Source organism: Homalodisca vitripennis, chromosome 4, assembly GCF_021130785.1.
Source record: "Homalodisca vitripennis isolate AUS2020 chromosome 4, UT_GWSS_2.1, whole genome shotgun sequence".
In the NCBI taxonomy this organism is placed as follows: domain Eukaryota; kingdom Metazoa; phylum Arthropoda; class Insecta; order Hemiptera; family Cicadellidae; genus Homalodisca; species Homalodisca vitripennis.
The window spans coordinates 158,831,760-158,855,406 of NC_060210.1; the positions used below are offsets into that span (position 1 = coordinate 158,831,760).

The following is a 23,647-nucleotide window of genomic DNA, read 5'->3' on the forward strand; positions in this document are numbered from 1 at the left end:
CTCCCGGCCAACATCAGTTGACACAAACTTAGTTCCTATATACTTATGTAAGCAATTGCATTTAAGCAAGAACAAAGTAAATAGGAGATAGTATCATAAGAGTAAAGCCCCTTACAAAAGATTGCTCTGCATTTACTGATTATTGTTCAAGCAATTTTCACTGTTTATTTATCATCATCCTAATAGGTCTAACTTAAAACTCTTATAAAAGAAAAGATGCTTCTAACTGAATTGAGATGCACTGCTTAAATTAATTAGATTTTTTTAAATCCACCAATATTTAAAATTCCATTGTTCAGTTGGAAAAATATTAAAATAAATAATGTACAATAACATTTAAGTTCATTCACAATTTTTAAAATGTATATTTATAAAAAAGAAAAAAGTTTGCAGACCAGCAACAACTTTGGACAGTATATGGTTGAGTTACAAGTCCAACAGTCTACCATGTTTTCTAGGTCTGGTTTGAGACTGATAAGAACGAACTGGTCCTAGCACAGCTACTTTGTATGGATGCAGGAGAATACAGGCCCAAATTGTCCAAGTGTCACGAGATGGGAGGCTCACAGGAGTGGAAACACCGCGGATCTGTAAGTTTCAGGATAGCATTTCATAAATAGTTTTACTTTGTTGTATTGTCACATGAGCTGAAATACTATTTATGAATACATTAGTTTTTCTTTATAACTGGGAATTTTAACCCTCCTGGTGACAGTAATTTGTTCTAATATGGCCTGCAGGCTATTTTTGAACTTCACTTAAAGGGTGTTTTTATTTGTCTGAAACTGAAATATGTAGGAATATGCGTCATGTCATAGACCATTTCACTCAAACAGAAACATAGATTACTTATAAATAAAAATTATTGATGATTTATAAAAATACAAAACATCCTGTAGATATATATTTATATATATATATATATATATATATATATATATTTGGTTTACTTATCTATGAATTTTATAGGGAGAAATTATAGTCATTTGGTCCCAAATGTAACAATAGTTCTCAAAATAACATAAAAAAGATTAAGTTCATTGTACTGTATACATTGGTGCAATAGTAGTAAATCATGTGAAGTTCACAAGTAGTGATAACAGTTTATAGTAACACTTTGCACTTGCATGTCATCACTTCCATAGAATCATCGGTTATTTGATGCCAATATGGTTTTATTATAGTGTGCAGTTTCAACGTTACTTGTCAGTATAGTTATAAAGATTTTCCAAACCTGTTTTAATCTTAAACCCTATGCACTCGAAAGCAATTTTTTATAGTTTGTCCTCGGTGCTCGAATGGCCAGCTGTACTGGCCAGTAACAGAATACGACCATTGCTCGTATGGCCAGTACTACTGGACACGACGTAAACACTTTATTATTATTATTTTAATTTATACTTATATGTCCGGCGAGTGCTGTAACCTATCGAGGAACTCTTAAACTAAATTTGACATCTGCTGACAATGGTTTCCCGCCAATTCCATTTCTGCGTAGAAGATTCAGACAACTGATGTTTCGAAGGTCAGTCACCCTCGCCCATTACTACTTGTTGTGTGTTCATTTTGACTTGTGTTTTCGTACTGTTTGATGTTATTTAGCTGTGGATTTTTATTAATGTGTAAATATTTGTAAATAATAGTTGAATATCTTTATAACACATCTTTCATAATAAAAACGGCAGCTGTGCAATTGATTATTTTGTAAATATTTGTAAATAGTTAGTGTTTACATTTGGAACAGTTCTTTTGTAGTAGGCTTTGTGATCCATACAATTTGTTAAGTTTATTATTTTGTAAATATTGTATATTTTTAGTACATTTTTTTTAATAAATGAACAATGGATGACTGTTTACGTTCTGATGAAGTTAGAAATATATTGGCCGATGAAAGTGACATTGATGAAGACAGTGGTTCTGAACACAATAGTGATTTTGGATTCCAATTTCAATGAACAATTTGAAGATGAACTCCGTGAAGAATTGGGTGAAGACGCCGATTATAGTATAATGGAACAAAACATAAAATGATGAAGATGATATTCAAAATATAACAAATGAACACAATGTGGGAGAGGACAGTGGTGAGTTGTCAGTACGTGGTACAGATAGCAGTGAAGACGAAGTGAGTCCAGACGGATGGCAAAAAATGGAAAACAGGTAATGCTAAATTTAGAAGGTTTAACTGGGCAGGTAACAGTGGCTATAAACCTCCACTAACACACACACACACCAAAGACTCCCCTAGATTTTTTTCAGCTGTTTTTTTAATGATACTTTGTTATCAGAAATCGTCAATGAGACTAAACCGTTATGCTGGTGAAAAAAAATTCAGATGAAAACACCACTCCAAAAAAGGTCAATGTGGCGGTCCTGGCATGACATGTCATTATCAGAATTAAAAGCTTTCTTGGGTGTAGTTCTTAACATGGGGATGAACGAGAAACCAGAACTGGACGATTATTTTTCTACTGAATGGGTAGATTACCAGCCGTTCTTTAAGGACGTATTCAGCAAAGAGAGATTCCTACAATTATTTTGGAATCTTCATGTCAGTCCACCCCCCTCTGGACCTGTACGAGGTAGGCTAACACGCTCAGGTAAGATACGAAAATGTGGTGGCATACATGGATCAGAATTTTAGAGAATTCTATGTACCAGAGAATAAAGTGAGTGTTGATGAAAGCACCGTCGGATACAAAGGTAGAGTTGTTTTTTAAGGTGTACAATAAGGACAAACCAATAAAATGGGGTATTAAAATATTTGTTCTTTCCGAATCAAGCACAGGTTATATATGTGCAATGGAGCCATATTTTGGCAAATGTACCACTGATAGAATGCCACGGCAAGACTTGGGCGTTACCAGCCGTATAGTTATCCATCTGGTTGACAAACTAAAACAGACTTATGGGAACATAGAAGGACTTCATGTCTTTACTGATAGGTATTACACGAACCTAGATCTTGCTCAAGTACTTTTTGAAATGAAAATTCATATCACAGGAACTGTTATGATGAACCGAAAAAGGCCTACCAGCGCAAATAAGGAGTCAACAGAAGAACAAAGCAGGCAAAATCAAACTAAAAAAAGGTGACATTTATTGTTATAGAAAAGAAGACAAGTTTGCAGTGCTCCTGTGGCAAGACACAAAGTTGGTAGCTATGTTGAGTACCCTGTATGATAACTCAACCCAAACTGTTCACGCCGCACAAAGAAAAACGGACAAGAAGAAGACGTTGAAAAACCGACTGTGGTTTGTAAATATAACCAATCAATGGGCGGGGTAGATCTCGCAGATCAATACATCTCTAGTTATTGTTTTACAAGAAAATCCATTAAGTGGTGGAGGAAGGTTTTCTTCTGGCTTCTTGAAACGGCAGTTGTAAATGCTTTTATACTTTACAATCTGAACCAAGGACAAAATAAGATACGGCAAAGAAAATTCAGAAAAATTTTGATTAAACAATTAGTGGGAGATGTAAGAAATTCAAGGAAAAGAGGAAGGCCTTCCACTTCAGATGAAGAAGAAAGACTAAAACGGGAAAATTGCACATCCCCTATCCACTTGATGGTGGCAAGACTAAGGACTGCGTAGTTTGTAGTGATAGGAGACCTGGCAAGGACAGAAAACACAGCAAATTTTTACTGCAAAACATGTCCTAACAACCCAGGACTTCACATGGATTATGTTTTGAAAAATTCCACTCCGCCAAAAAGTTCAAAGACTAAAAATGTTGGAAAACGTTTTATGACTGTGTTATATGTAAATATCAAATTGTAATTTCAGCAATTTATTTTAATTATTAAATTTAAAAATGTATGTATAAAAATAAAATTAACAAACAGTTTGTTTATCTTAGAATAAGTTAGTTTCATTAAAGTTGTTCTTTAACTATCTATAAATGGTGTTTACGTCATTTTTAAATACCTATTCTTCTAATACAAAGGTCATTTAAAAAGAATTACGAGCTGGCTGGGAAAGTATACAAACATGGCGACTAGCTGGGAGTGGAACTAGCGCGGCCAGTACTACTGGCCATTCGAGCGGCGAGGGACAAGCAATGACGAAAACTAATAACGGGCTGTCTGAAGACGTTGCATGGCCAGTACTACTGACCATTCGGAGCGCAAGGGGTTAATATTTCAACAAAAATATTTTTTCCGGCTGTGAAGTTGTGTAACATTTTACTTATGGTATTGTGATCAGCTGACAACATTTATGTAGTTTGTTGTTTTATGAATCGTGCAAATCATTTTTATCTCTTGGTAATTTATGTTAGAACCTTATTTATTTTTGGTGATTTAAGTATTGCGATTATTACTACTTAAAAATTGTGTAGTATTACTAATATGCATCTAATAGAGTATGGTAAGTTATGTTTGGTGTAGTTAGTACTAGAAAATGCTATTGAATTTCAGGATAATCAATATGTTATCCATCGAAACTGCTTTTCATAATATTTTGTGAAATTTTTATAATCCTGAATAAAGTTATGGATTTTGAGAAGTTTATAAATATATTAAGCCAACTAATCTGTAAAAATTACAAAGGTATATATATATATATATTTTTAATATTTTGTGTTTGTTAGAAATAAAAGTAAAAATGTATGTAATACTTGGAAATACCTGTGCTATATCACAAATAAATATAAAACCCTATGTAGATACATAACATTTCAAAAAAGTTGTGTGTAATATTCAAAAGTTTATTTTTAATATTTTAGTTTATGTCCAATGTAATGTCTAACCAGAATTTATAAGCAAAACGAATGTAGCAGTCCAAATAAATTCATGACAATATTTAGTTTAAAGCCATGCATTTTGACTGAAAATAAATATAAGTACATGGGAAGAACAGAGTCAAGGAAGTTCCAGGGAAAAGGATTATTACATATATGGATTCACAATTAGTCATTAGTTTAAAGTAATCAGAAGTTTATTTGTGTTATAATTAAACTTATGAAAAGATTGTAATGGTAAAAATGCAATTTAATACAAATAAAATAGAAATTCACAGTTATTAACTCTACAATGGTAAGTCTTCTTAAATACGAAGACGCATTCCAGTGTTTTGCGACAAAAACTGCTTGTAGGTCAACAATGTTTTATTTATTTATTTATAGTTTGCATGCTTTAATACAGGTTAAGACCCAATTACATTAAAGCAGTTAACAATTGTACATAATATAGTTCATTCGTGGGTTTGCAAGGTCCATTTTCAGTACTTAAAATAATCACTGGATATCAAGTAATATATAACAAATAAGTATAAATGACAGCAACAGCACAATAATCATTAGAGAAACATAACAAAAATTTGTACTTAAATGCAACGACTAAGTAATTTGATTAACACATGCAACAATACAAATAATTTAAGTAACAACATACAACAAAAATATAAATAGATGGAACGGTTATAGTAAGATAAATTACAGTTATATTTGTGTGAAAATATTAGGCATACATTGTATTAATAATCTAAAAGTCAATATAAATAAGGTTTATCTTTTAATATCATTAGGCAATTCTTCTTAAAAACATATTTTGATTCTGTAAATATATCAAGATTATTTCCTTCCGAAAGTATTAAATTGTGAGATCTCATCATCCGTAGCAGAGGCGAGTACGCGTGCGATACTGTCCGTACATGTGGCAGATCAAACATAATTTTACTCCTACTATTGAAGCGCGGAACCCTAAACCTAAGAGCTTCCATACTGATCACGTCGTCCACCCGCCCTTGCACTAAGCCATGCAGAAACGCTTGCTCCATCACTGCTCTCCTCAGACCTAGACTCTCGAATTCAAACAGACTTAATAACTCCTCGTAATTAATTAAATAAGTATAAATATTAAAACATTTAAAGTAAAGATATCTTAAAAATCTCTTTTGTACATTTTCTATGGCATCTTTGTGAACGGCATATGTAGGGTTCCAAACTATACATGCAGTCTCTAGTCGTGACCTAACCAGTGCCTTATATAGTGTAATAAATGTTACACTGTTTCGAAAATTTACTCCTTGTCTGATTATCAACCCTAGCATCCGACTGGCGGAAGAAATACAATTAGTAATATGGTCATTAAAAGACAAACTGCAATCAACGATGATTCCCAAATCTTTTACTGAATCAACTCTAGACAAAAGTGTTCCATTTAAATAATAATTGTTCTTAATAATAGTCTTTGATCTGCTGAATGACATTACATGACATTTAGAAATATTAAATTGCATATTATTCTCCACCCCCCCATAAAAATACACTGTCTAAGTCCTTCTGCAAATCATCGGCGTCAGATTGATCGGATATATACTTGAAGAGTTTTAAATCGTCAGCAAAAAATATAGGGTTAGCTGATACCACACGGTCACTTAAATCATTTATCATAATCGTAAACAAACAAGGTCCCAAGTTTGAGCCTTGAGGTACTCCAGATTGAACCGTAAAGGTAGCAGATAAATTATTTTTATAGGAAACATACTGTTTTCTGTTTATTAAATAAGATGCGAAAAATTTTACAAAAGCGTCTGATACCCCATAATAATCCATTTTCTTCAATAAAATAAAATGATCTACTTTATCAAAGGCCTTGGCCAGGTCAAGGAAAGGGATTTGTTGGTAATGTCCATTGAGGTTTCAGCATTCTAGAAAGATATTGTCTATCCCAGCCAACATTGAAACTTCATTCCCTGGATGATACTCTTGACCTCTTCACTTGATGTATTTCTCTACTGGATGTGGATAATTTTTGTCTCTCCATGAGGGGGTGTACTTGGTCATTTCACGTTTATTGGTCCTAGAACAGATTATAAGACCTGGTTTAAATATGTATGAGTAGATTGAATAATTTATTATAAGTAGACATGGGTACATTCTAATTTTCAAATTAATTGATACCACAACAATTTCAAAATATTATTAATTATCGTTTAACATTTTCTGCTTGGTTCCAAAACCAACCACTTTCCATTCATAGATCAATTTACACAGAGACAATAATGAAATTATGCCATTTTATATCATTTAACAAATAATAAAGATCTAAAAAAAAGCACTTTAATATTTTTTAGTTACAGGAATTGAAATCTAGATATCTATTAATATGGAATAGGATTAAAACCAAAATTAATGATTTCATATAGAAGGTAGAAAAGTATACAAAATATACAATAGAAATTCACTTTTTAAAAATAGTGTATTTAAAATTAGACATTCATCTCACTTTTTACCATGGAGTGGACTGATTTGGAAGGAGAGAAACAAACCCTCAAATTTGATTTTAACACTATTAGACATTTAAAAAAAGCCTTTCAACTCCGTACAAATACTTTAAGCCTTGTTTTATAATAAATGTTATTTGTTAAACTAAATAAACGAGTAAATAAGTACAATAAAAGAGGGAAAATAACTTAAAAACTAAATTATTTGAATATTATGTCTTTAATTATAATAATTTTAATTGGAACAGAATCCCTTTTTGCATTGGTAGACACATTTATCGCTCTCAAGTCGTCAGACATTTTATAATGCCAATGGTAAAATTTTTCAAAAGTTAAAGGATTAGAAAGTCAAGTCAATCAGGAAAGTATCCCAAACAAAAGGGAAGTTGTGTTTTTAAAAGGTCTACTAAGAACTCCAAGCATAACAAAGTTAATTTCAAAATGCAAACATAGCTAAGAAGGAATGCAATGGTCGATTCTTAGGATTAAAGTTAAGATGAATGCATTTGACTAAACAGACATGAATAAATTAATGTTTTTATGATTTCCAGTTGAGAATTGTTGAAATAAATACTTTTATCTGTAATTTTATTTTTATTCTTTTTTTGTTTTCTGTATATTTGTGTAATTAGGAAAGGGATACTTTTTATTAAAATGTTTTTACAGTTCTATCTTTCAAAATAGACTTAATCCTTTGTGGCCAGCAGTCATTTCTATGTTTACTGCTGTATTTTCTGGAAGCCCTTACATGTTGATTGCAGTTGTTACTTCATGATAATTTCAATTTTTTATTTGATTGTTTATTAGTATAAAAACTGCAAATAATATTGAGAATGATGATGACCTGGGAACAAAAAATACGTTATTTAATGAAAACTAACTGCCTATACTTTAAAACACATTATAGGTTAAAGTAAAAACTTGAATAAAACTAGTGACTAAGAACCAAGACATTAACCACTACTTAACCCTCCGAGTGGTGAAAGACGCTGCAGCGTCTATTAAATCTCGTTCGAAAGTGGCAGAGACGCTCTAGCATCTATTAACACAAGCCTCTTTTGTTCCGGTATTTCCGATGTTATGCAGTGACCTAAACGCTATATATTAGGTATGGTTAGAAAGACCAGATTCCAAACTTTAATTTTATATAGTATTTAGATATGCTGGCACTAATGGAATCCTTACAAACAGTTCATCCACCTACTGTACTACTTCCTGGACCAAGTGGAGATCTTCCTCACTGGATTGCTATTTACCAGACTTTGTGCAGTGTGTGGACACACCAAAAAAGGGGGCACAAGTCACTTCTGGTGTCCAGCTTGTAATTTTTGGGTTCATAGGGAGTGTTTTGCCTTACTTGAAACATTACTGGAGGCCTCTCAAACCAAGAAGAATGAGGAGTAATGAGGTTGGCTTTGATACTGATTAAAATGCAGTAAAAAACGTCTACATAAAAGTTTTTATCAGCAACTAGTGTGTTGTTTTTAGGAATAATACATATAAACGATACATATTTTTGTTCAGAATTAAATTTTAAACAAAATGGCTATTTTGGATTTGTCTAAAAAAATTAAATTTAGTAACATTTACTCAGCCTAACATAAAAACAAAAAAATTTGAATTTTTATTTTTGGGATTCAACACATTAGTTTTTTACAACAATCCAAGGTAAGGGTTTCATATTATTACCATTCTATTCTGTGTGTTATGTAGTTTAAATTGATATATGATATGTCATACTTATATAATTTACAGTATTTTATATAAATTTTCTTTTGCAAACATACAAAATCAGTAAAAATGTCCACTTAGAGAAAAAAGTACCACCACTCGGGAGTTAAACCTTATATCGTTTTTCACTCCCATGACTTTTTGAAAGCCAAAGTAACACATTTAAACAGATTATGATTATAAACTTAATTAAATATACTGTACACTCATCTTGATTTACAGTATAATATAACTTCCAATTATATGTTCTGTGCAGAATGCCAGTCCTATATATAACCTGGCTGCTGGTACTTGCCTCGCTGCAGATCATCTCTCACTCAATTCTCACATTGTCATGGATATATGTGTCAACAAGGGACTCAATCAGTGGGACCTGGTGCCGGTAACCACTTAGGATCAAAGTCATGTGTTTTATTTTTCTACATTTGTACTTGTTATTTATAATAAAATATTTAACTGTCATAAGCATGTTTATTGTGAAGCCTTCCTTTTAACATTAATAAACATGTTTATTTCATAGGACAGGAGGAAACCGTTAGGATTGATAATTACTGATGGGAGCAATAACATAATTCATTAAGTAATGGTCATTAAATAACAAGTGTTGTTTACCCCTGTTGTGTACCAAGTAATAGTCATTAAATGACAAGTGTTGTTTACCCCTGTGGTGTACCAAGTAATGGTCATTAAATAACACGTGTTGTTTACCCCTGTGGTGTACCAAGTAATGGTCATTAAATAACAAGTGTTGTTTACCCCTGTTGTGTACCAAGTAATGGTCATTAAATAACAAGTGTTGTTTACCCCTGTGGTGTACCAAGTAATGGTCATTAAATAACACATGTTGTTTTACCCCTGTTGTGTACCAAGTAATGGTCATTAAATAACATGTGTTGTTTTCCCCTGTGGTGTACCAAGTAATGGTCATTAAATAACAAGTGTTGTTTACCCCTGTAGTGTACCAAGTAATGGTCATTAAATAACAAGTGTTGTGTACCAAGTAATGGTCATTAAATAACAAGTGTTGTTTAACCCTGTTGTGTACCCATAAAGTAATAAGGTGTTCAAAATGATTGTCAAATTTAATCAATTAATCCATAAACAAATAATAATAAATAACTTACTGTCAGCATCATCTGCCACATATGGTTTTTGAAACTTTGCTTGTACAAATATCCTTGGGACGTCAATTCCTTCCTTAACATTTACTGTTCTTCTGTGTATGTAACAATTTGTAACAATGGAAAATCCTGCATTTTTAAATAATTCACCAAGAAAATCCACAGCAAAGAAGTATGACCTAGAAATAAAAAAATTACAATGAAATATGTTGTGTATATACATATATAAACCTATATTCATAATATTCGTAATTTAGTTATTATTCCATTTAAATAATTTTGATGTAATTAAATTTGTCATTCTTAAGTAAAATTAGTGGTTTTTAAGATAGTCAAAGTTCAAAAGTTTTAATGGCCGCCATTTCGTAAATATTAAAGATCATATCTTAATATTTTTTTTAGTAATAGGAATTGTCACCATAAACGGAAAAAGTCTACATTTAAGGCCATTATAATTTACTCTATATTAGTATTTTTGTACCAAAGTCGATTTTGCCTTTTTCACGATCAAGAATATATATAAATATGTAAAATGTTTGATATCTGGGGAGGGAAGTAAAAAATTATGGGCAATTTTCATATTGTTAATTTTTTGTATTCCGGAAACAATTGTGTAATAAAATTTAGTAGTTTTATAATTGAAGCTAATTGGTTGATTGGTTGGTATCTAAATTTGTGTTGGTTGATTGTTTATCACAAGAATTTGATTTGTTATATACGGGTGGTAAAGCATTATTATAATTAGTATCACTAATGCATTGTTTATCACAAGAATTTGATTTGTTATATACGGGTGGTAAAGCATTATTATAATTAGTATCACTAATGCATTGTTTATCACAAGAATTTGATTTGTTATATACGGGTGGTAAAGCATTATTATAATTAGCATCACTAATGCATTTCCATTTAGTGGGCATTTCCTCACTGTTATATAACATGGCTTAAGCCTAAGTTCGTTGGTCAAAATACTTCAGTTGTCACATACCTGACAAGAAAATCAGATGTGCAGAGAGACATTAGGTTTACACATATAAATATCATTAAGGCATCCATGTAAGTGAAATCATCAAATCCTAGATAAAATTATTAAAGCGTTCCAGAATGTACCATGTACTACATCCTTTCAGAACGAAATCTGCCAAGAATAATGTAGGCAATAACATGTCAGAATGGAACTGGAGCTGTCTCGTGGAACTAATTCTGAGCCTAGAATGTTCCTGTCGGAATCATTCCAATTCCAGAACGGTCTGCCACATCACAATTTATAAATGATTTGTATAAGATTAAACAGTAAGCTTTGAGCCAAGTTTTAAAAACATAAAGAAAAATTCTATAAACCATAATATAGTTTTATTGATACTAATAGTCAACAATAGTATTAGGATTGAGATATATTTTTTCTTATTGTTTGTTTTAATTAGCATTTGTTTACACAATTGTGTATTCATAAAATAGGGCTTGTGTTAAAGTTTAGAATACACTAACATGTATATTACAGATTTTATCTTACCAACCAAGTTCAAATTTTACAGTTTCTATACAGGGTGAGGCAGACCAGCCGTATAGTATGTGTAGTGGCCAAACCAAACGAGGTAGATTGTTCGTAACAACTTAAACCCCCCTATTTCCACACCAAAGAATTTGGAGAAATTATTTTGAAATTTCTAAAACTCCCCAAAAGGGTAGTTTTTGGTGGGTAGGGGTGGTTTTTGGAAAATTTTCAAATGTGTATGTTGAGTTATACCTCATTTTAAAGGTATTTCTTCACTGATTATTTTGATGCAAAAAGTTTGAACTATCTTGCCGTTTATGTACATACACCAAAACGTTAAAAAATCAGGGGTTTGTGGGTAAATTTATTGCAACTACCTGCACAAATGTAGAGAGGCGATATTTTTATTCAAAACTAATGATGAGGCGGCTTATCAAAAATATCATCAAATGCCACCCTACCCCAAAATTTACACATTTTAAAAATACATAGAATTTTGAAATACTTAACAGCCCCAATCTAAAATAAAAATCAAATAGCAACCTAGGTTGTGTTGTACATAATTAGAAAGGTCTTTAAAAAATAAACATTTTCTACATTTAAAGTTTGTCTCTATCCCCAATGGTTTCAAAACTGTAGTACAAAAATAGATTTTTTAATAATAACTACCCTTTTGGGGAGTTTTAGAAATTTCAAAATAATTTCTCCAAATTCTTTGGGGTGGAAATAGGGGGGTTTAAGTTGTTACGAATAATCTACCTCGTTTGATTTGGCCGCTATACATACTGTATGGGTGGTCTGCCTCACCCTGTAGATATACATACCTTGTCCCATCTTGTCTCATATAAAAATTATCTGATATTTTATGACCTGGTTTGAAACGAAGCTGTGCCATGTCATACAGGCCATAGTCACGAAACAAAATAAATCCACCAGGTTTTAAAAGAAAATACAATGTTCTTGCTATTTTTATATAATTTGAAGGATCTATGGCTGATAATACAAAAATGAGAGTAATAATATCAACTGATTCTCTTTGTATGTCTTCATAAATATGTTCTGTTGTTATGTCTGCCTGAAATGCTACAACAGTGTCCTCAGAATAAAGTGGGTTCAATTTTAACAATTGAATTGCTCTTGGAGAAAGATCACAAGCATAAATGAACATATTCAACTGTTCTGCTATTAGAGGAAAAATGAAATTTCCAACTCCACAGCCTACTTCAAGTAAAATTGTCTTTTCACTAATATCACTTCCAATGAGTTCTTTAAATTCTCTTATTGTCCAGTGTCTGTCTTTAAAGAATCGTGTTTCATTTCGTTTATAAAATAGATCCCAATGTTTCTTTGATTCTATGTTGATTTTATTTGCAACATACTCGGTAACCAAACGAGAATTTTGTTGCTTTAGTTTTTCTTCCTCTTCATTCGAGAGAGGTTTGGTCTCTGTCGTACAGTCAGATTGAGATCCGTCATCCATATCCATCTGAAACAGAAAAACATAGGACTCCACTTACACAATTTACCATACTGAAAACTATCGATGCCCTCCAGTAAATAATTAAAATTATGATCATATTTTGGAGGTCTTTAACCCTTAAAATGCCAAGTTTTCAACGGTGCCGTTGCCCGGTACTGCTGGATTTATTTGCCGCGCACATAATCGCTCCACAGTCAGCATAGGTGTAGCGTGTTTCATGCCCACAACTATAAACTTCAGCTACATCTTTACTTACCAAACAAAACATCTTTATATACCGAACTGCCACCAAAGTCTACTGATTCGTCACGTCAGATTGTGGTTAATATATTGAGTTCACACCACGACTACCATCATTGCCAAAAAAGTTACAAACTACTGAATACCTGACTCACAACAACACATCTGGACAAATCTAGAAGTAATAAAAAGTCATTATTATTATTACAAATACTTCCGGTCATTATTAAACCGACTGAACCGCAATTAAATTAAAAAAATTACAGTAGCAACTTCAAAAAACACAATCATTTGAAAACAACATGTTCTGTTTCTGATGTCCAGGTAAAGATTCACAATGTGCTTTCATGATAGTTCCTTACTTGACCATCAGAGTGTAATAGCATTTGAACAGCACTACGGTGAATTTGTAGTAATTCAAACAAATACAACTAGAGGCCAATGTGCATCATCTTTGGCAGCCAGGCTTCGTGTAGCGAAGGAGCAGTTTGGCACATGTTAACATGGGCATGGCAGTTAAGGGGTTAAGCTAAATCAAGTCTGTCCTCATTAGATCAAGTTGACTTTTAAAATCTTTTTCTTAGTATAACTAGAATAAGATGGAATTTGATGCCTAAAATTATTAAAATACAAAAATAGCTAAAATTAGTAGTAGTGTTTTAAAACTAGACGAAATATAATACATTCACTAGCAATCCCTACAGAAGTGTACTGTTAAAATTGTGTTCTAAACATTTGGCTGCTTGGTAAACAAAGTATCAACACAATATACTGAGGCCCTGATTTCCGAATGTGCAGCTCTGTTAACAACTAAACCGTCTCAATCAAGAGAAAAAAGGTAGAGTTTGCAAGTACAACATTTGCATCTTTAGCAATCAGAAATACATAAAGGTTTATCATATAAAAACAAATAATTTCTATTTATACATACTATTAAAACAATATGACTGATATAATTTATTTTGCCTCTATAATATAATGTTATCAGACCAAGGGACAACAATCTAGGGTAAATTAGATGCGAGGACATATGGTAGTTTATTACCGCGCTACAATGTGATACCAGAGCCACAATGTTATGTTACCTCTTTATGCTACAGTTTATAAACAGTTTGTGACAATATGTGATTTACCGTCACAATTAAACAAATTCAAGAAGGTTGTTCTGTTTGAAAAAGTGAAAATCTTATGTGACCTCTGTAGTGGTTACTTTAGAATATTGCTCCCATTTAAGTTTTCCTGTTCACACTGCTGTTAAGTTGTTAATACAATAAAAATCTTCAGCGGAGCTATTGACTAAAGATAGCTCTCCAGAGAGTATTTGAAGTATCTTACAATTTTTATTCTGTTACCAATGTTTTAACTCAGCATAAATCAGAAAACAGAATATGATAGTCATGACATAAGCACATGGGACTTGTGTTAGAACTAATATTGTCAGAAAAATGTTTGCTTCATAAAGTTATCTTAAAACACAAGAAATTAAAAAGCAAAATGTTTTGAGTTAAGGATATTTTCTAGTCTTTTAAAATGATACTTGCTACACATCAGCCATAAACTGTAACTCCACACAATTAGTAAATACAGGGTCATCGAAAAATAATGCCTAGATTTTAAATAACTGTCATAAAAAAACTATTAAAGGTAATTTAAAGGTTGTAGTCTTAAAATGTGCGGAAAGAAATAAATTTTTTTTTTTTTTTCATACCTTAGTATGTTTGAATGTGAGCACCGTTCGTTGCCCTGCAGATATCAAGTCTGTAGTCAACTTCCTGCCACGTGTGTGTCCAATCATATCTGGCGTAACAGTTAAGATTGCGGAAGAAATTCGCTCCCGAAGATGGTCCAAATCCCGAATCTTTTCTGCGTAAACTATATTTTTTATGTACCCCCAGAAAAAGAAATCCAAAGGGGTAAGATCAGGACTTCTAGGAGGCCATGAAATAGGGGGCTGCTCTACCAATCCAACCGTTTGGGAAGCGTGCGTTTAGTGCAGCGCGTACCTCGCGATGGTAGTGAGGTGGAGCCCCATCTTGCATAAAAATGATTCGCTGTCCAGTCTGTTGTTCGATATCGTCTAATTGGGGGAACACAAACAGTTCAAGCATGTCCAGGTAAACTAGGCCTGTAATGGTTTTTTCTACAAAAAAGAAAGGTCCAATAACTTTGTCATGAAATAACGTGCACCACACATTGAGTTTGGGAGAATCACGCACATACTCGTGGATTTCGTTTGGCTGTTGCGATCCCCATACACGGCAATTGTGACGATTTACACATCCATATATGTGAAACGTAGCTTCATCACTAAACAACACTCTCTGTAGAAAATTTGGATTATCATCAATTTCATTTAACATAAAACTTGCAAATTCAGTTCGTTTAGGGCGGTTGGTAGGTTTTATTTGCTGTTTTATCTGAATTTTATACGCATGAAGTCTTAGCCGTTTGTGGAGTACATTTTGTATTGTTGTTTTTGGAATGTTTAGTTGAAGACTTCATCGAGCAATGGATTTTTTTGGGCTCCTAACACAAGATTGCCGGATACGCTCAACATTCTCTTCTGATGTTCTTGGTCGGCCTGGTCTAGATTTTTTGCCGACGGTCCCTGTTTCCCTAAACTGGTTAAACCATCGAACGATAGCTTTGTTATCAGGTGCTGTTTGACCCGGATATGTTCTCCAAAAGAGCCGCTGTACACTGACAATTGACTTTGACTCCGCGTACCAAATCACGCACTGTGCTTTTTGTTGCACGGTCAACATCGTACTGAGCGGCGGCGCGTCTGTGGCCGGCTGACCTTGACGATTGCGCAGCTTGTCTGCGCATCACAAAGACAGGGAAACTCAATCAGACGAACTAAAAACAAAACTTGCGTTCACCAGTTATCGTCCAGTGAAAGAATTACTCATTTAACATTAAAGGTTTTGATGTTATAATTTTATTAAATCTAGGCATTATTTTTCGATGACACTGTATATGTACACAATTACATATCAGAAGCAGAAAATAACACCTTTTTATGCTTATGTTGTAATCTTTAAAGCTTCATCAAGTTATGTCAACGTAGAAATAACATTCCACAACACTTAAAGGATTAAACAAAAATATGTACACTGATGTATCGGTTTGTAACTGTTTTAGAATATTATAAGCAGTGCTGTTAATTTATGGTAAAATTATGCAGGAAGTCAGTAAACAGATTTTTAATTTTACCATAATTTTTAAACATATTTTATTCTTTATTTTCACTTTTTTATGAACAATAACTAGAATGTGTGACATGATAAGGTCTAGCTATCGAGTATCCTTGAATATTAAATATATTCTAATCTTTAGTGCTCAGGTTCGATCCCATCCGTAACCCCTAGACCATACACGGAATCTCCAGAGATCAGGCCTTTTGTGCTCCAGCCAGCCTTGATAGCTTAAATTAAATTTTGAATATAAAGAGACTTCAAATAAAAGATATGCCAATTTATAATATATGGTATATACCTCCCATCACCGATTTGAGACAAGCAATCTATACCGCCACCTGCCCATCCCTCAAGTTCCCCTAAATAAAAATAATTTAGTTTATCTTGGTTGTTACCAGTCACGATAAAATATGAGAAAATATAGTCTTATAAATAAATATATATATATATATATATAGCTGTTTCCCGCGGCTTCGCACGCTTTTCGTAAGTTTTGCCCGCGTATGAGCATTTCTGGTTGAAGTAAATTATATTTCCAACCCCGATGTAGATTTTACCTTGATGTCACGATCAAGAAAATATGTCAAAAATGTATTGTACATGCATAATGTATTTTATTACAAAGTGGTCTACCACTCAACCTTTAAGTTCAACCAAAAATTTAGTTTAGACAATTATACATCATAACTTAGCGCCTTCAAATAGTGTTTCACTGTTTAATATACGTATCTATCTCGTAATTGCAGGTTATAATGTGCAGGCGCTTTGAAAACTTTTCTTCATTTTATTCGTTTATATTCACGACATAAGCGAATAATTCAGATAATAACTATCCTATCTTCTAAGTTAGACTAAATTACGGATACATGTGAAATTTGATTGAAATTGGTTCAGTCGTTTTGGAGTTTATTGGCAACATACATCGTGACTCAAGATTTTTATAAATATAAGATATATCTAAAATACTTAAGGATAAAAGACCACAGGGATCATCTATTGGCACAGGTTTTTCCTTGACTCGTTCACGTCTCCACTCTGCAGGAACGGTGCGGGGAGAGGAAAGCTTATCAGCTGTTTTGGTTAACCTGACCGCCAGTCTACCATACTATTCGTCAGAAGTACAAGTTTGCCATGGCGGGCATTTTTAAATTGCAGGCTGGCCGCCACAAATGTATAAATAATTTTTTTAACTAATACATTTTTATCTAAATCTCCAAAAACATTCTACAGAAAATAATATAAACTAATAAAAATATGAAAAATTATTTTCAGCAATAAATTTGTTATAATTCCTTTACATTATCTCAATTTGTCCTAAATATACTATCTTTTGTGTCCAAAGTAAAAATTGTTTATTTTTACCATTTAATTTATATATAAAAATGTATTTTGACAATTTTAACTTAATTCACAATGAGTCCTAGCAAACAGTGGGTGGCAATGTTATTAGTCTATCCGTATATATATATATATAATTTCAATAAACATTGAATCGCAAAAAGTACTTGCTCCGCCGGGATGTGTATTTGCCATTTATACACTTTAAAGTATATACATATATATATATATACGGGTAGACTTTAACAAGCGGCCTACACTCGTTATTCGATTGCTATTAACAAATGGTTTGATTGTTTTTATCTGAAGGATAATTCGATATTACAATTTATTTAACTTATATGATTTCAACTTATTGGTTATAGTAATTTTAATGTAAAAAATAAACAACAAGAAGTAACTAATATTTTGAGACTGAAAATGGCGATGAATATGAGGAAAATATGCAAGATATTTCTCACAAGTAACGAGATTTGTTTAAGTAGCTTCAACATATGTGGGTTTCACTCCTGGTAACACATGGGGAGAATTCTTTCCTCCATTTCACAAAAGCGGTTACGTATTGATATCAAGCTGGGCAAGTTATAAATACTGTAAGGTTTCTTTGATATCCATAAATCTAGGCCATAGTAGTTGGTTTTGTTGTTTTGTAATGTTATTGTAAAATTTGTGTATTTAAAATTGTAACGTACGAGATTCTTCTTGTTACGGAAATTTATAACTATAATTTTAATTTGCAATAAACATTTAGTATTTGTGAACGATTTTTACATACATCAAAGTTGGATAATATATTCAATTTTTCACTAATAGCAATCGAATAACGAGTGTAGGCCGCTTCAAAGTCTCTCCATATATACACATATATATATATATATATACACACACACACACACACACACACACACACACACACACACACACACACACACATATCACACACTGCTTTATACCAAATTTAACTTACATAATATAGCCTCCAGACAGAAAATACACAATTATAACACTCGTAACAAAGAAAAAAAAACTGATGTTTCCTGTCACAGACTCAGTAAAACAGCAAATTCTGTACAAATCAATTGAAGTAGATTTTTCAACAAACCTCCTCATTCAGCAAGAACCATTCCTTCAGAAAAATTTTTAAATAGTTTTGTATGAATGGTTAGTAAAGAATCCTTTTTATTCAATTCAAGAATTTATGGATAGAAATGTACATACAGGGTGCGGCAAAATAACCTCCCTATTTTTAAATGCTAATAAAAACCACAGTTTTTTTCCAAAAAACAAATTTATTTATTTTAACTTATTCTATGACATGGGAAGTTTTTTCTACTTTCTTTTAAACAGAATATCAGATAAGTAGTGGCCGTGGTTATCAATGCATTATTGCAAGCGAATTCTGAAACTGTCGTGGACTCTCTCAAGCATGGCTTGGGGTATGCGCAGAACTTCCTCCCGTATAGCTTGCTTCAGATCTTGCAGGTTTCTGGAGCGATGTTTGAACACCTCGGCCTTTAAGTAACCCCACAGAAAAAGTCACATGGGGTTAAATCGGGTGATCGCGCTGGCCACACAATGTCCCCTCCCCGAGAAATCAACTGGCCAGGAAACATTTGCCTCAAAATGTTCATTGCTATTCGGGCAGTATGTGCTGTGGCACCGTCCTGCTGGAACCACACATTCTCGAAAGCCCTCTGTTGTAGGGCAGGTTCAAAAAATTCTGCTAGCATGTTGGCATACCTGTTTGAGTTCACAGTAACAACATTGCCATCCTCTTCAAAAAAATGAGGGCCAATGATTCCACATCGTGATAACGCGCACCAAACAGTCACACGTTCACTATGAAGAGGCCTCTCATGGATTTCCTTCGGGTTGTTTTCACTCCAATAGCGAAAATTCTGTTTATTCACACTTCCAGACAGATGAAAATGCGCTTCGTCACTGAAAAAAACAACAGCGTCTGGTGGGAGACTATCCAAGATTATTTTACACGCTTCCATACGACTCTGCCAATCACGTTGATACAGCTCTTGGACAACAACCATCTTGTAAGAATGGAAATGAAGATCCATGTGTAGAATTCGACGAACGCTACGGTCGGACATTTGAAGGGCGGCTGCATGTTTGCGAGCTGATCGTTGAGGAGACTGCAAAACTGATTGCCTAACCGCATTAATGTTTTCTGGTGTACGAGCACTACGAGGTCTTCCACCTCGTTTTTCACAACAGAACCAGTTTCTCTGAAGTTTTTCACCCACAGCACAATAGACTTGCGGTCCGGTACTGAATCACGAGGAGGAATTTGAAACCGCGTTCGGAATTCGCGTTGAGCCATGATAACTGATTCATTGTTACAAATAAACGCTTCGACCGCAAACGCTCTCTGTGCACTAGTCCACACCATGATGGCGACTGACGACTGGTGCCTACGGGCGGAGCGTCACTTAAATTTCCCCCTCTCCTGCGTCGATTGCGGCTATCCCCACCATTCTGAGTGCCTCCCTCTACTCACAATAAAGCAATGAAAATAGGGAGGTTATTTTGCCGCACCCTGTATAAATATGACATGAATATGATATATTATAGATGTAATTTAGTTTAAACTTCTTACTTTATTGACAATGCCTATTTCAACATGTAAAATGTGATCAATGGCAATAAAGTACTTGATTTAATACTATTGAATACAGCATTTGATCTATGGATATTCATAATTAATCATTGTTTTTATTTCGTTGACATACTGACTAGACTAGTGACATCAGCAAGAACAATGGCATGAACAGCAATTATAGTTTCAAAATGTATGTTTAAACATTAACCCTTTGAGTGCCGGAGCATCGCTGTCAGCGATCCCGCATTATATGCAAGAAATGCCAGAATCGCTGTTAGCGACTTCTGCAGTAACGCTTATATTTTATATAGTATTTATTTAAATTGGCTCAATGACTATACATACGCATTCCAAAGGCTTCAACGTAACTTTTGATGTAGGTTTTGTTGCATTCTGGTTAGATTGTGATTTTTACGGCGGTTGTAAAGTGCGTCAGTCGAGTTTAGAATCGACCGCTACGTGGACGAGCCGTCACGTGTTTTGTTTGCGCTGCTGTTTATTTCACAAATGATATTGAAAGTTTTTAAGTGTAAATGGGTTTGTAGTGTTAGCATCTTGATATTATTTTGTTTGTTTATGTTGTTCTAGTCTGTGTGTAAGTAGAACAATGACTTGACCGTGAGTTACGGCGATCGTAAGCAGCTAGTACTTTACTAAATACGTTTGTATAGTTTTTATGTTTTTTGTGTTTGTTCAGTGATATTTATAAACAATGAGTCGTAAAAAACATTGCTAACAATGAAGACCTAGTATTGCAGGCATTAGATTTAAGCATTATCAGGGTAGGGTATGATAAGCGGACCCGGTTTTTTATATCAATTAATGATATAGACTTAAATAATCTATATCAACAGCTGTAAACACTTTCAAATAATCCACGTAAGGTAATATTTCAATTTTACATAAGTAAAATTTGATTATTAAAAATGGTAGTCAATTTTAGAAAACTACACAACATTGCTTTGAAAGATGATAAGACATGTTTTTCGTGGCTTCAACATGTTCGACTGAAAACCCCATTATGTGAAATTTGTGGGAAAGAAACAACTATAACTGTGAGAGGAGCAAATATGGTCTTCAGTTTTCCTAATTTTGGTTATAATAATTTGTTTGACCACTGCAAATATTAAATTCATATTTAAATTTAAAACATATAATTGTTATTTAGGACTATAAATACTTTTATATCGATTGATAGTCTAGGATTTGAGATGCGAATATTAGGTATCGATGATTACATTCTTCTATATAAAAAACCGGGTCCGCTTATCGTATCCTACCCCATTATCTGTGTAGACAATACACAGTTTTAGGTTAGGTTAGAAAATTTCTAGTTTTGTAGTGGTTCATATTTATTTTCCAAACTTTATTTATAAGTATAAAAAAATGTTTGTATGTCTTTTTGTAAAGAATTAAATGGTGTATAAGAATAACTAAAAGTGAAAAAATCAAATATTTCAATAACGATTTATTTTATTTGTATAAAAACGTTAAATAAGTGATCAATGTATTATAATATAATAATATATTATACATATTATGTATAAAGAAAATATATTTATCTAAAAAAAAAAAACAAAAAACCCTAGACATTATACCAATAAATAAATTTGTTATGAATTTTTAATCAGACCCTTGCAGAATCAGGCATTTTCGCTTGGCATTTTATGCATACCATATAGCAAAACGCTGCGGCACTCAAAGGGTTAAACAACAAAACATGCCAAGTAGTATTTGTAAACATTTTATATCAATGGAGAGACATAACCTAAAAGTTCTAAAGAACATCAACAAAGTGCAATATCATTTACATAGCTACAATTAGAAACACTGAATTATTTTAAAACTAATTTGAGTTGACGAATTTTTAAAAATTACTTACATTATTGTATGTATGATTTAAACTAGTAACTTAGAACATATTCCTCTAAGTGTTCTTGTAACTCGGCTTGAATACCAATACGGCAATACAATACTAAGTGTGAGTTTTGTGCACATCCTAAGAAAAATAGAGACAGACATCAAACAACAGAAAGATTTTCCTTCTATCCAAATAGGAACTGGTGGGATAGGCTGTACGTAACAAATGGATTGTTCTTCCCGTAACTAAATGACAAAAAAAACCAGTAAAGCCTGCGTCAAAACTGGATAAAGCACGAGTTTCTTAAAATGATAATGAAGATTCTTGATTAATATAATTCAATAAATAAAATCCTTTTTTATCTGAGTGGTTGCTGGTAAACTTAAGGGTAACGAAAATTGTTATTTTTAGAGAAAAATACATACGAGAATAAGAAGTAAGATAAGTAAAAAGTGTCTAAAACCGAACTATTTGAGAGGTGAATAAATAAGAGTTGATTCTAAGTACTAATGACTTTTCCAGTCCAGAGCAAAAGTAAAATTTACTGGGTACCTACTACCGCTAAAGTAGAATTTACGTGGAAGTTACAGGTATCAAGATACAAATATCATATCTACCGATAGGACAAACAGAGCAAATATACTTTCTTTATTTGCTACTACACATTATTATTTATTCCCTTTGTTGAAGAACGAAATATCAGTTTCGCTATGTTACACTGTACTTAATAATTTTTATATTTTGTTTTAGAGCAAAAAGAACAAATATTATAGGCTGAAAATAATAATATTCCTATCTTAGTCAGTAAATTCTTGTTCTAGCCCACTGGATTTAACATTAGGATGAAAATGTTAGTTTTAATTAAGCTAACAATTGAACCGTAAGTATTAAGAAATCACAGTTGCACATATTGTTTTTCAATAGCTTTATTCAGTTATTTATATTAATTAATACGCTTAATAAGTTTATTCCTTTCGTTATTATAAAAGTATCATAAAAAAAATTATGGTTGCCTGTAAAGTCGGTTTTACTGGCGAAGATTTTACGTGACAACGTCTTTTTCTCGGTAGAATATTTATTGATATGAATATTATTAAATTGCACAATATGAACAAGGAATTGAATGAAAATAAGAATTGCACAAATTTTAACTATAGAAATATATTTTGTTTACTAAAACATTGTACATAATTTGAAATTAATTAAAATTTGTTATTGTAAATGGTAAAGTTGAATAAAACATTTACTAAAATTGGAATTTGAAATTCTTGCTAAACACAGTTAAATTCTAACTCCGCGCGTGGTGATTGGTCGGTTTAGTTCGTTTGTTTGGTCGC

At 32.8% G+C, this 23,647-nt stretch overlaps 2 protein-coding genes across 2 annotated transcripts; one reads left to right on the forward strand and one right to left on the reverse strand.

Annotated features, from left to right (window-relative positions):
• The first annotated feature begins 436 nt into the window (after positions 1 to 436).
• On the forward strand, positions 437 to 9,423 carry LOC124360420 (polypeptide N-acetylgalactosaminyltransferase 35A-like). Its single transcript, XM_046814037.1, has 2 exons — positions 437 to 590; positions 9,218 to 9,423. The coding sequence occupies exons 1-2, from the start codon at positions 510 to 512 to the stop codon at positions 9,353 to 9,355; spliced, it is 219 nt and encodes a 72-aa protein (XP_046669993.1). The 5' UTR covers positions 437 to 509; the 3' UTR covers positions 9,356 to 9,423.
• LOC124360419 (tRNA N(3)-methylcytidine methyltransferase METTL6) lies at positions 4,980 to 22,430 on the reverse strand. The gene is made up of 4 exons (XM_046814036.1): positions 22,332 to 22,430; positions 12,402 to 13,063; positions 10,086 to 10,261; positions 4,980 to 6,806 (listed from the first exon to the last, which is right to left on the reverse strand). Exons 2-4 carry the CDS (start codon positions 13,061 to 13,063, stop codon positions 6,787 to 6,789), a joined length of 858 nt encoding a protein of 285 aa, XP_046669992.1. The 5' UTR covers positions 22,332 to 22,430; the 3' UTR covers positions 4,980 to 6,786.
• Between the last annotated feature and the right edge of the window lie 1,217 nt (positions 22,431 to 23,647).